Source organism: Rhinolophus ferrumequinum, chromosome 13 (assembly GCF_004115265.2).
Source record: "Rhinolophus ferrumequinum isolate MPI-CBG mRhiFer1 chromosome 13, mRhiFer1_v1.p, whole genome shotgun sequence".
Lineage (NCBI taxonomy): Eukaryota > Metazoa > Chordata > Mammalia > Chiroptera > Rhinolophidae > Rhinolophus > Rhinolophus ferrumequinum.
The window spans coordinates 3391584-3405605 of record NC_046296.1 but is presented as its reverse complement, the minus strand read 5'-3'; the positions used below and the strand labels follow the sequence as shown (position 1 = coordinate 3405605).

The 14022-nt window shown below is 46.0% G+C and overlaps 1 protein-coding gene across 1 annotated transcript in view; it reads right to left on the bottom strand.

Annotated features, from left to right (window-relative positions):
- Positions 1 to 333: 333 nt before the first annotated feature.
- The window catches only part of CREG2 (cellular repressor of E1A stimulated genes 2), a 29229-nt gene continuing 15540 nt past the window's right edge, over positions 334 to 14022 (bottom strand). Inside the window, exons 3-4 of the mRNA XM_033125650.1 lie at positions 2754 to 2867; positions 334 to 1757 (exon numbers count right to left, since the gene is read on the bottom strand). Of these exons, the coding sequence (XP_032981541.1) occupies positions 1610 to 1757; positions 2754 to 2867 (262 nt within the window). The 3' untranslated portion in view covers positions 334 to 1609. The remainder of the gene's footprint in view (positions 1758 to 2753; positions 2868 to 14022) is intronic.

Genomic DNA, 14022 nt, shown 5'->3' with positions numbered 1-14022 from the left:
TGCTAATAACACCAGGTTGCCGGTTCGATCCCCGCATGGGCCACTGTGAGCTGTGCCCTCCCTAAAAGAAAAAAAAAATATTCGGACAACTCAAACTCTCTTCATGTCTTAATTTTTTAAAACAAAAGTGTAACCATTAGTAACATTTTTATTTATTTTAAAAATGTGTATTTCCTATATACAGCCATGTGTTTTTATGTTACGCAACATAACTAACCCACCAAAGAGGGTTTATAGCCATTACAGAAAGACAGAAAACTGGGGACTGCTAGATCCTTTGTTGATGTCCATATACAAGGCGTTGGATGTGTACACATAGATCCACATAGGCCTTGGATGTGTACACAGAGATACAACGTAGTTTCTTGCCAACACCAGGAGCTCCGGCACATAATTTGTAGAAATTTTTAAATCTGTAGTGAGAATCACCTTTCAGAGACTCTTTTTTTCTTTTCTTAAGAAAGTCGTGTTAAATCATCTCCAGGCAGATCAGTCATCCCTTTACTGATTTTCCTGGTTCATTGACTACCTGTGCACTTCAGTCACTCTTTTGTTGTGTTCAAACTGGAAATCTTCTAGGTACCACTCTGTTCATTGTGTGCAGGGAGGTCTGGGTCAGACCATGGGACGCTGACTTAGCCTCTCCGAGCCTCAGTTTTCTTGTCTGTAAGTGGCAATGATACTATGCGAAATTGGTTGTAAGGCTACATGAGATGAGCCTGTCAAGGGCCTGGCCCAAAGCTGGGCAGGGAGCCTGACTGCTGTTCCTTCCTTCCTTCCTTTCTTCTCTTACATATTGCTTTTGCTTCCTTCCCTGGTTCACCATCTCCCTCTCCTCTCTATACAGTACAGAATGAGGTGCTTCTTATTTTGGACTCCATTCCTCATGCGTAAGAAAAGGGAACCCTCTGTCAGAAGCCGTAGCTGTGGGGATGGTCGGAGCTGCCTGCCAAACCTGCCCTTCCCCACGAATGCAACTCCATGTCCTGCTTACATAGAACAGGCCTGTGCATGAAACTCTGTGCATCCTCACACGGTTCATCATATCAGAGAGAAACAAGCTTCATAAGTGACCAATACAGTCTAGCAAATGTGACATCATAATTTGCAATCCAGTAGTGCGATGAGCAATCCGCAGCAAACAGTCCTGCCCCGTCACCCTAAACACGAGACTGTGGCTGCGGGAGGCGTGTGTGGTTCCTCTGTGGTTGCAGTGAGTTTAGGACCAAGACACTGTTTTGGATACAGCAAGCAACAAAAATACTCTCACAATACAAAGCAATGACATTGTACATACAGGCATTTTTTTTTCTTGTCTTAAGGAATGGAACAGAAATTGTTTCAACATAACACTTTGACAACCAACAGTGATTCCAAATAGGTGGGTCGGACTGACTACAACGTGAATAAAGACGATACACATGAAGTACCTGTGTGAACTGGGGATTTGCAAACGACCCCATTCCCCTGGCCACCCTCTCCCGCTCTGCTGTGAGGATGACAGGGCTGCCGGAACCTTCCACAAGGAGATAACAGCCAGTTGCTGTCCGGCAGCATTACTTAAAGGTTTTCATTTTCTGCAAACACCGAGGACTCTCTTCTCACTAGATCAGGCCTTTCTTGGAACTGCTTTGAAATATTCCTCCCTCGAAATGCCCGCAAGTCCTCCATACCATTTCTGAAGCCAGATGTGTTCTATCCTCATCTTCATAAAGAACCACTCATACTGACGAGGCCACTTCCTCATCACCGGGTGCCTGTGGAAATAAAGAAGAGGACGTGATGTTCTTACCAGAGGGTTCACCCTCTCAGAGCACAGGTCCTGACTCCAGTGTCCTTGGCCAGGTCACACGGTGCTCTGAACTCCAGGCCTAATTTGGGTTGAGACCTGCTCAAACCAGCCCGGGGCAGAAGCCAAGGAGTCAGGAAGGCAGGAAACTGGTTCCCACAGCGTGGCCAACAGCTCAAGTCTGGAGCCAGGCTCCTAGACTGCAGATGAGCTGTGATGGATGCCTCGTGGGCAGTTTGTCCTCCCCAGCCTGGGTCTCCTCACCTGTCACATGGGATGATGATGGCAGTGCCCAGACCACAGGCTGCACAAGAGCAAACAATTAGGCACACAGAAAGCCCTGCATAGAGGAAGTGCTCAGTGAACACCAGTCATTGTATCAGGAAGCAGAAAGAAAGGCTTTATGCTTTCGGTATGAAATGTTGAAAGGATCGGGAGCCCACGAAACAAATCTGTTCATGGGAAGGTTTCCATTCCTGCAGTTGGTTTGGAACCGTTGGGCCAAATTGAGAGCCAACGAGCGTGGGCAGGGGACGCCATTCACATCCTGTCTTCTGCTGTTTACTGACTTGCCTTCTCCCCCAGGCAGAGCCTTAAACACAAATCTTATCCTTACGGGCAAGGGCTGTGGCTCACTTTTTAAAAACTTCATAAAAATTAAAATTTTATTTATATCTAAAAATGTCATAAACAAATTTCAAAGTCCAAGCGCAAACTGGGAGAAACACCTATGGCAGCCAGAGTGAGATTGGCAGTACTGCCACCAAAGGGCAACTCAGACCATTGTTGTTGTTTTTTTTTTTTTTTTTAATCTTAAAGAATGGAACAGAAATGGGCTCAACATAACACTTTGACAACCAACAGTGATTCCCATTGACTCAGAGGCGTCAGGTGCCATGGCCCTGACCTCTGCTTTTGATTGCCACAGATTTCTGGGCACACCAACTTGAAAGCATGCACAAACCTTGAAAACATGGCTTGTTTGGCAAATTCCACTTCTTCAGGAGACACTGCCATCACCTGGCCGGTGAGTGTTAATCGGGCACAGCGGGGGTCTTCTGGGTCGACGATGTTTTTTCTGTATTCGAAGAACATTTTTCATATATGAAAATGATGATAAGACATCAGCTGGAAATGCTGAGGATGTTATTAAAAAACTGAAAACAAAATTAAAACAGAGATTCTAACTTTTCATAGTCGTCCATTGTTTCTGGACCTGAATGGACCCACCAGCAGACCACCTGGAGCAGATTTTTTTGGTTCCCAAAAGAATGGGTAGGTAGCACGGAGCTTCTTACTGAGTATAGTACAGGTAAAGGGCATCTCGCCCGCTGCCCCGGATGGAGGGTGGCTGGACAAAGCCTCCCCCATGTCCCTGGAGAAGCTGCAGTGATGAGGTGTTGGCCACTGTGGGCTGGGACAGAGGCCCTCCTGGGGGAGCACAGGGGTGGAGGCCGTGGCCAAGGGAAGGTGCTGTGATTGTCTCCTTTTCACAGATGAAGAAATTGTGCCCTAGGTGGTTTACGTTACTTGCACCACACCATGCAGCTAACGGAGGGGTGGATCCTGTCCCTGCTCAGGGAGGCTCCACAGGCTACATGTGTGTTGATTCTGAGATTTCCTCATCTCATCCATAAACAAACAAACAGAACAAAACAAAACAAAAAAAACCCAGCCTTCAGGGGACTTCCAGCCCCATGATCTCTCACCCCCAGGCAAGCACACCTCTGGTTTCGGCATACCGCTCCGACTATAGGACAAGACTTTCAGTGTCAGTTTTCAGTGTTAAGTACAGTAGCCCTCGTTTATCCGTGGTTTTGCTTTCTGTGGTTTCAGTTACCCACAGTCAGCCATGATCCAAAAATATTAAATGGAAAATTCCAGAAATAAACAATGCATGAGTTTTAAATTGCGAACCATTCTGAGTTGTGTGATGAAATCTCACACTGTCCTGCTCTGTCCCGCCAGGGACATGAATCATCCCTTTGTCCAGCCTCTCCATTCTATAGATGCTCCCCACCCGCTAGTCACTAGCCATCTGGGTTATCAGACTGGTTATCAGAGAGAGGGAGGTAGGGAGGGAGAGAGAGAGAGAGAGAGATGGAGAGAGAGAGAGAGAGATGGAGAGACCACATTCACACAACCTTTATTACAGTATATTGTTATATTTATTCTATTTTTTATTATTAGTTATTGTTAATCTCTTACTGCGCCTAATTGATAAATTAAACTTTACCACAGGTATATATGCATAGGAAAAAACATAGTATACCTAGGGTTCAGTATTATCCATGGTTTCAGACATCCACTGGGGGTCTCGGACCGTATACCCCTCAGATAAGGGGGAACTACTGTATTTAAAGGATTATTTTTCAATAACGCAACACGCATATATTACAGAGAAGAATGGAAAGCGCATATTCATTAAATAAAAATGAGGGTGGCCTTGGGGAGTCCTAACGCAACCAAGTGGGCTCTGACATTTCCTCTTTTCACAGACAGTATACGAGTTCTGACAATTAAGTTTGCCAATCTGTTGTAACGATGTTGCTAAACTTTTTTGATATCAGAGGGATTATTCATTTTGAATGAGTACTAACCAGACAAATAGTTAACCCAAGTTTACTATTTGGAAGTGCTGAAAAGGCTGCATGAAAAAGTTAGACGAAAACAACTTGAACTTGTCACCAACAATTCATGGCTCTTGCATCACGACAATGCACTGGCTCACATGGCACTGCTCTTAGCCAGTAAACAAATAACTGTATTGAACACCCTCCCTACTCACATGATCTGGCCCCCCCAGTGACTTCTTTCTTTACCTGAAGATAAAGGAAATATTGAAAGAAAGACATTCTGATGACATTCAGGACATCAAGGGTAATAAGACGACAGCTCTGATGGCCATTCCAGACAAAGAATTCCAAAATTGCATTGAAGGGTGGACTAGGTGCTGGCATGGGTGCATAGCTTCCCAAGGGGAGTACTTGGAAGGTGACCATAGTGATATTCAGCAATGAGGTATGCAGCACTTTTTCTAGGATGAGTTCGCGAACTTAATTGTCTGGCCTGTGTATCATAAAATGGCTGCCTTGAAGCATGGCTCATTCAAACTCATTCTCAACTCTTAAATCGCCTTCCAATCTTGAGAAGGGTACATTTGTTAAGCAAAGCACACGTTTTGCTATACTTAAGGAACCTGCCTAGAAGTTTTCCTTTATTACACATCCTGCTGAGTTGTAATGAGAAATAGTGGAAATGCCCACATTTTTAGTTCAATTGCTTCATGTGAAAACATTGTGTCCCCTTTGAAAACATTGCAATTTCCTGTGTTTTTGACACTATAAAAATGTAGTTGTTGAATTGAAAAATATCCTTGTGGGTTAAGATGAAAGAATGATGGGATGCAATCCACATGGTAACTATAAAAATGGAATCTACATTGAATTTTGTAAAAAACCTGAGGTAGGAGAAAATAAATTAAAATAGTAAACAGGAACTAAATTCACATATACTGGACCAGACTGTCATCCGTTGTACCCAGTTTATTCGTTTACTACGAAAGCGCATTTCTTCACAGAACTGCACTGTGATGAAAGCAATGAGACTAGCACTCATAAATAAGTCATTATAGAAAAATACATCACATTTAAATAGGGAGTGTTTTTGCTTCTCCACTGGTGGTGGTTACATAGACTAGAAAGGAGATTCTATATTTAAATAGGTAAATAGAAAACTTTCCATTTACACAGTGGACAACCCAGCTAAACTTGGTAGGTAGGATTACCACCCCCAAGCCCAGCCCCCCACCTCCAAGACGTCTGCGTCCAGAACTCTGGAACATGTGACTGCGTTACCTTACATGGCACGGGACTTGAGGTCGACAGTCAGCTGATTTTGGATACGGAAATTATCCTGGATTGTCTGGCTGGGCCTAATGCAATCACAAGGGTCCTTAAAAGAGGAAGAGGGAGGCAAAAGAGAGTATTGGAGGGATGTGATACGAGAAAGACTCAACTTGCCATAGCTGGCTTTGAATATGGAAGGGGGCAGGAGCCAAGGAATGCAGGCAGCCTCTCGAGGCTGGAAAAGGCAAGAAAATGGATTCCACTCTAGAAAAGAATGCGTCCTGCCTACACCTTGGTTTTAGCCTAATGAGACCTGTGTGGAACTTCTGACTTCCAGAACTGTAACATAATTTGTGCTGTTTTAAGCCACTAAGTTGTGGTCATGTGTTACAGCAGCACTAGGAAACTAATATACCATCTGCAGGAAGTGGGACTTTAATCCCACCATTAGTCATGTGAGTGCGACACACCTGAGGTCTCGGGCAGGGGCTGCTCCTGACACGGTCAGTAAATGCAACAGTGACCAGGAAGGAGGATTCTGGGGACCCTGTGTACACTGGGGACCCTGATCAATGGCTTTCAACTTATGGGAGCCTACTTGGGTGGACAGGGGCTGCAGAAGACATTCCCTCTTCTCTTGGCGACACACTTTGAATATTATTTAGGCATCCACTTCTCCCTTACACAGCTTCGGGCAACCCTAGTCCATCCCCAGATCCTGAGGGCTGGGCTTACCCAAACTATCCAGCATATTCCATTGTTTGGCCACAGTGATGGATTCAGGGATTGGCACAGGAGCGAGGCTGGTCATTAAGGCTCAAGAAGCTGAGGACGTCTGGAATAGCAACCCCCTTACTCTCCTTTGGCGTCTACCTAGAGACATGCTCGCTTTTGCTGGACATAAACAGGGGGCACGTGTACCTGGAAGTTGCTGGCCGTTAAGAGGAAGCTGACACTGGAGAAAGCAGTGAGGAGAGATGGGAAAATCTCATTTTGGCTCACATTGCAGAGCCCCTAAGAAAAGCCTACACCTGGACTTTTGAATATGTGAACTAGTCAGTTTCTTTGATTCTCCAAGCACATCTGACCTTATTTTTCTGTTTCTTGCAATGGAGAAGTTCTGCCCTAAATGAAAATCTTCAAGTTTCTGGAACTCTGTCTCCATTCTCTGAATGGATCATAAGATTGAGGCATGCCCACCTCATGTTGGATGGATTGACAGTAATCCACAAACTATTCTCCGTACAGACTGAAAGTCATGATGGAACTGTGTAAATTCAGGACACAGTTCCTGTATGCAGGCATTTACTGAGCGCAGTATCATGCAAAGCAAGGACAGCCTGTATTTTGAGACTATTCACAAATTTATACATTTCCATGAAATAAGACTACAGGCACCACATGTTGGGAGCAGCTCTTCATGGGTCTCTCATGTTTCTGAACGTCTTGTGGCCAGAGGACTAGGTCCCTTTGCTCTGGACCATCTGTTCACAAAGATGCTTACAGAGCAAAGAGCCTTGGAAGACAGAGTGTCTCCCCGTGGAGCAGAGGGCAGGCTTCTCTTCTGCCCTGTGGGATGCGGATACTCCCTCCATCTGGGGCAAAGTGCAGGCAGGTTTACTCTCCGTTATACAAGATTTTGGTTCTCTAGGCTCAGGTCTCCTCTCCTGTAATGCAACCCACTGTGTGTGCAGATGTCACCTGGACCTCTTTGCATCAACCGCTGGGAATTGGGGCTTCGGGGACCTCCCTGCCATCAAATGCTGCTTGTTCTGGCTACTGCTATTACCGTGAGAAACAGAGTCCTTTGTCTCTGACTCAGGAGTCTCGTGTGTTCTGCCAGCATCCATGCACTGTGCAAGCTAACTTGTTAGTTCAGACTCACAAGGCTAACTTGTTTGCAAATAGAATCTTAGCCCCTTCACAGCTCTCAGCATCATGTGAAAACATTAAGTTTCTTTGCTTTGGGTTGGAATTGAATTGGTGAGGCGAAACTATTTATATCGTGTCGATCAGAGACTGATTTGCATATATGTATCTGAGTAATAAAACTGGGGGGTAAATGATTTTAGAATGTTACCTGTTTCTTAGACAAAAATGTTCCATATTACATGGATTGTAGAGCAAAATGATGAAAGAGACCTTACTGGTGCGAAGTTTGGAATCCACTGGTGGCCTCTTTCTTTCTGGATTAGCCCAGGGCCTTTATGGGTCCATTCCTCCCTGGGGATGTGAGCAGCAGGGGCACGAAGGAAAGCCCCTGCTCCACCTACTTGAACCTCCCCCGTCTGTCAGTCTTCCTCTAGTTCCCCGGTGAGCATTTTGCATGTCCCCCCCCAGGGTGATACACCATCTGCCATTTCCCGACCTCTGTCTCTAGTTAACGCGATTCCTTGGCTCCTGATGGAGAAAGAGAAAAAGAAGCGCTATTAAAGAAACGATAACTGACTGCAGCTGTTTTTGAGTTTGGGCATCTATGTGTGACTGGGTTCAAGGTAGTAAATTCATCTCAGAAAGAGCTGCTCTTTTGTTCAGGAAAGCGCTTTGTGAGCTTGATTTTCATGGCAAGACCAGACCCGCGTTACTCCCCCCGCCCCAGGTGCACCCCAGGCCAGGGTTGGGGAGGAGAGAAGCGGAGTTATGTGTGTGCAGTCCTGCAAATGGTGTCCTCCCTGATGGCAGTGGATGCTGGGTTCCTGCAGGCAGCAGACGCACAAGGGTTGGGTTTGCTGTACTTGGGAGGTTACTGATACTCCGAGAAGGAAAGGAAGGACGTGGAGTCTGGAGGGGCTGCCCAGCGGCATGGCAGGAGGCGGGAGGTGAGCGAGGCACCCTCCATCCCTGAGGTGAGGTGGCCAGTGACGGGAGCAGGGGTGACAAGGGGCTTTCTGTCCTAGGCTGTTCCTCGAATCGCCAGATTTAGCCGATAAAAACACAGGGTGCCCAGTGACATTTGAATTTTAGATAAACAACAACTGTTTTTCAGTATAATATGTCCCAGATGATATTTGGGACATACTTATATAAAAAGAGTGTTTGTTTATCTGAAATTCAAATGTCACTGGGCACCCTGTGTTTTACTTGACAAGCCGAGCGGCACCCCCTTCCCCACTCTCCTCCGGGGGCCTGGTTACATCCAGTGTCCCTGCGTGGCAGGCAACAGGAACCACAGACATAGTGATAAGACATCCAGAGGTGATTGAGGGCAAGGGGATGAGTGCTAGGGGGTGACAGTCACCACCTGAATCATGAGCACTTCTCTGGGAACCCCTGGAAACGTCCCCCCCCCATGGTCGGTGAGAGCTTGTTTTACTTGAGTATTGCTGTAAAGGGCGACCTTGGGGACTGAGGGCCTTGACCTGCAGTTTCCGTCTCCTTTCAGGTCAAAAAACATTCTTTCAGGGATTTCTCCCCGTTTCACTTGCCCTTGGGGCCTGCAGCCTGTGCCCATCCAGGGTGGGCACCTTGTGACTCAAGGGCATGACTGGAAAAGCCCATTGTGCTCGGGTGGCCACCTGGAGAGCCCAGAGGGTAACTCACCCTCTGTAGTGCGTGGCAGGACCTGTACGGAACCACCCTCCCCCCTCCTGGTCCCTGGCTACGTTCATTTTGTTACATTGAGTCACCGCTCTGTTTCCCCTGCTGGCAGTAATGCTTGCGCACGCAGCCTGGCACTTCTTTTTATTTTAACCTTTTCTTACTTTATTTTTTCCTAAAGCAGAGCCTAATATGGTATGTGATATCTTGAGCCAGGGACCAAATATTAAAAGGGTCTGTTTTGGGGGAGTGGGCTTCTTGCCCACTGGCATGGATCCATGAGGGAGTACTGTTCCCATTATACTGGGGTTCCAGAATGCTGCCAAGTAGGACACCAGTGGGGAAAAAGTGGCTTAGAGGACCTGGGGTGTCACAAAGGAAACAAGAAGACAGTGATTGTGTGCTCAAATTATTTCCAATCAAATGACAAGATTTCCTTCCAAATATCTAATCTCCTTTGAGAGACACAATCCCCCTTTGCTACAATTTCTCTTATACTCACATTTTTATGAGCTACAATTTTCGAAAAGCTTCGCAAGGGATGCATTTTTCTAATCAATATACATGCAACCTTCCCAAACACCTTCTGTGTTGTTGGTGAGTATATTTACAGGTCTGTATTATTTTTATGTATTTGTGTCCGTGGTAAAGAAAATGTTAGAAGAAAGACTACATGATGTTCTTTTAAAACGGAGGAAGTTAAGTCAACATACATAAGCATACTGAGCAAACGACATTAAAAGATTTGTTCAACTTTACTCTGATTCTTTAAAATACAGGGGGAAAAAAGTGGTTTTATGTGAGCCCTGACAGACAGGGATACAATTTCAACACACCAGGCCACCCAATCCTGTGACTGGGACAATTACCAGCCACACATAGTGCTTCTCAACCAGGAGAGGCTGCTGCCCCTTAAAAGGCAACTGGAAACCTGTGGGGCATCTGTCTTGTCACAGTGACTGGATTGGGGGCTCAACCTGCACTTAGTGGACAGGGGGAGGGACTTCTAAACGTCCTGTAATGCATGGGACTATCTTGCTCAGTGAAGTGTCCCCCCAACATGTAGTAGAACCCCGAGACATGCCGCTGAGCTTGGTCTCTGATGTATACAGTCAGGTAGTAAATGGAGGGCAGTTGTACAGACCAGAGTTTCTTAGCCTAGCACTACTGATGCCTGAGGCTGGATAATTGTGGTGGGGGCTGTTCTGTACATTGTAGAATATTTAGCAGTGTCCCTAGGCTCTGCAGTAGCACTCCCGCTCCCAAGTTGTAACAAGCAAAGGCATCTCCAGACATGGCCACATATCCCCCAGGGGAGGCGTCCCCCACCTCCCATTGGAGACCTCCTGGGGCAGACGTAGGTACATTTACAGGTTTAGTGGAGGAAGAGGAGAGAGTTCCCTCTTATGGTTTTGTACTTTGTTGCAGAAATGTGGGTGTCACAGGCAACAGAGACTAGAAGGGGATGAGTAGCTTTGGTGTGGAAAAAAGGGAAGTAGGCATGAAACTGAGGCTGGGAGAGGGACCTTACTGGGGAAAGGAAGGATTTTTCTAGTTGACAATTCATGGTAGGATTCTGCCGTAAGTTTAAAGTGGAGGTGTCAGCCTGGCCACACGGGCTGAGCCCTCTGGGTGCAGGAACAGAGAAGGGGACAGGGTTTAAGGGGATTGGGTGTTAAAGAGTCAAGCGGGAGCTCCAGAGTGAAAGGGGCAGAGGAGGTGCAGGTGGTCTCAGAGGTGATTATAAAGACAGACCACGGAGTCTCACCTGGGCAAAGAGAAAGGGGCCCAGGAGCCACTGATGGGTGGTGGGTGACACGGTGATGGACGCAAGGGATTGACTGCCTCCATGTGGTCCAAGCATGTTGCAGAGGGGTTACTCGGGCAAGAGGAGGACACGGTAGGAAGCTCAGAATGGGGACTGGATGTGGTGCATTTGCTGCTGAGTAGGACAGGTTATCCACACACTGCTGAGGGTGAGAGGAAGAAGGTAGCAGCAGGGAGGAACACGTGGGGTCTCTGTAGCTCCCACACACCAGTTTGACTTCTGCCCTCCCAGGTAACACAGAACAAACAGAATTCTCCTTCTCTGGGCTAGACTCTGGGACACCCACAGAAAATCACTTATGCATTTCCGAAGGCTGTGTTTTCCTCACCTGTCCAGCTGCTTTTGGTTTGTCTATTTCCCTGTTAGACTGTGGTACCCAGAACTGACCTTCATGCTCTGGGACAACGTATGTAGCATGGAGGAGGTCGGCCATGTCCACCGTCCCATACTCCATCTTTATAAATATCACATTTTAAAAGCAAGCATCTATATTATAAGTAAGTAATACCATGACTCTCCCAAAATGCCAAAGACAGCATTAGCATACATTAGAATAAATTACCATGTTTCTATGTATACTTGGAAATGCATTTAAACGGCTACATCCCTGGTTGGTTGAATGATGCCCCCACAAGATGTCCATGTCCTAATCCCCAGAATGTGTGACTGTTACTCTATAGGGCAAAGGGACTTTGCAGATTAAGGGAAGCATGTATTTTATGTTATGTTATTTCATTTTACATTTTATTTTATTCTTAATTTAATTTTAAGTCATACCAGTATAACGCCTCTTACTGTCCCAGTGAATTTCCCCCCCATTTTTTCCTCCCTGGCATAATTTTCCTGGTTATGGCTTTGGCCTCTCCTGACAATTTTTCTCTGTCTCCCATGCAGGATTCACTGCGTTAAACTCCCAATCAGTTCAGCCCAGAACCCTCCCGCTGGCTCCCAGGTTCCCACCACTTTCCAGGGGGTTGCGAAGGGTCAGGGAACCAGAAGCATCCTGCTTAGCGTTCAGATTAAACCCCACCCTATTAAGCAATTTCTGTTGGGCATTCAGTCAGCTGTTCATCCAGCCAGTGTCACATTCTTTGTCACACGAGGTGTAAGAGAAACAAACAAATATAAGTCTACCCAGCCTTACTGAGCACTAATTCCCATCATTCTGCCTTGTGGATGGGAACCTCACCCACGTTTTCTGTCCAATGTAGCAGAGCAATCTATGTACGTTGGGTAGACAGTAGTTTCCTGACTTATCACCTGAGTAAACCTATCTGAGAAAGGGATGGCATTTTTGACATGGCATCCTCCCCAGCCAGTATTGCCGGGTGGTGGTCACTTCTTCTTATTTTAAGGTCACACAAACTAATTTTTAAAACAGTCTGTTCCAGAATAACTATGAAAGTATTTGTCTTTGTCTACAGACGCGCCCAGCCTCTGATTTTTGTGATTCTGGACGAATCTGTCCATTTTTAAGTTGTTGATGCCTTTCCCAACCCTTGGGTCAAGGTACCAAGGTACTTACCCATGCATTCTCTGAGATTCTTTTTTTTTAAAGATTTTATTGGGGAAGGGAAATAGGACCTTATTGGGGATCAGTGTGTATTTCCAGGACTTTATTAGTGAACAGTGTGTTTTTCCCAGGACCCATCAGCTCCAAGTCAAGTTGTTGTCCTTTCAATCTTAGTTGTGGAGGGTGCAGCTCAGCTCCAAGTCTAGTTGCCATTTTCAATCTAGTTGCGGGCGGCGGGGGGGGGCGGGCGGGCCACAGCCTCCCATCCCATGTGGGAATTGAACTGGCAACCTTGTTGTTGAGAGCACGTGCTCTAACCAACCGAGCCATCTGGCCGCCCAGGAGCTCACCAGCAGCTCATTGTCTTCACTCTAGTTGTGGAGGGTGAAGCTCACTGGCCCATGTGGGAATCGAACAGGCAACCCTGTTGCTCAAAGCTTGAGGTCTAACCAACTGAGCCATCCAGTCACCGCTCTCTGAGATTCTTAAAGTGAAATTTGTGTTGTCCAGAAGGCGTTGACATAGGTATTTAGAGGAAAGAGTGCTCCATTGCATTTCTTTACTCATTTTGGGCTAGAATTTTCTCTTACCCAGTATCAAATCTTGCGATTCAATAGACCTGAGCTGGCCACACACAAAAGGACAGGACATGCAAAAGGGGGAACCAGGTCCATTTCCAGGCAGGAGAGAAGCTAGGATGCCAGAAACAGTTCACTCTGACAAGCAAGTCAGGGTTTAGCGTGACAGTTCAATTTACAACCCTTTTCTCTGAATTTTTCACATTTCTCTATCATTTTCATATGCTGTGAATATGTTAAAATTTACATTCATCAATTGAATGTCAAATATGTTGGAGCCATTTAATATTATATTTTGAAAGCAAGAAATCACGACTCCCAAAATGCCAAAGACAGCCTTAGCATACATTAGAATAAATTACCGTGTTTCTATCTACACTTGCAAATGCATTTAAACTGGTACATCCATCTGTGGTTGGTTGAATGGCGATCCCCCACCCCAAAAGAAGATGTCCATAACCTAATCCCCAGAATACATGAATGTTACCTTACATGGCAAAAGGGACTTTGCAGATGTGATTAAATTAAGGATCTTGACATGGGAAGACTATCCTGGATTGTCGGATGGGCCCAATGTAATCACAAGGGTCCTTACAGAGGGACACAGAAGATCAGACTAATAGGCTGTAGGACAATGGAAGCGACCGGTTATAGTGAAGCAAGGTACGGGCCACTCGCCAAGGAATGTAGGTGGCCTCTTGGAGCTGAAAAAAACAAGGAAATGGATTCTCCTCTCAGAATCTCGGAAGGAACCAGCCTTGCCAACACCTTGACTGTAGCCCCATAAGACTCATTTCAGACTTCTGTCCTCCAGAACTGTGAGAGAATACATTTGTGCTGTTCTGTGCCGCAAAGTTTGTGGCAAACTGTCACCGCAGCAATAGAAAATTACATCCCTCGAGGGTGGACTCAAAAATTCCATATATTTA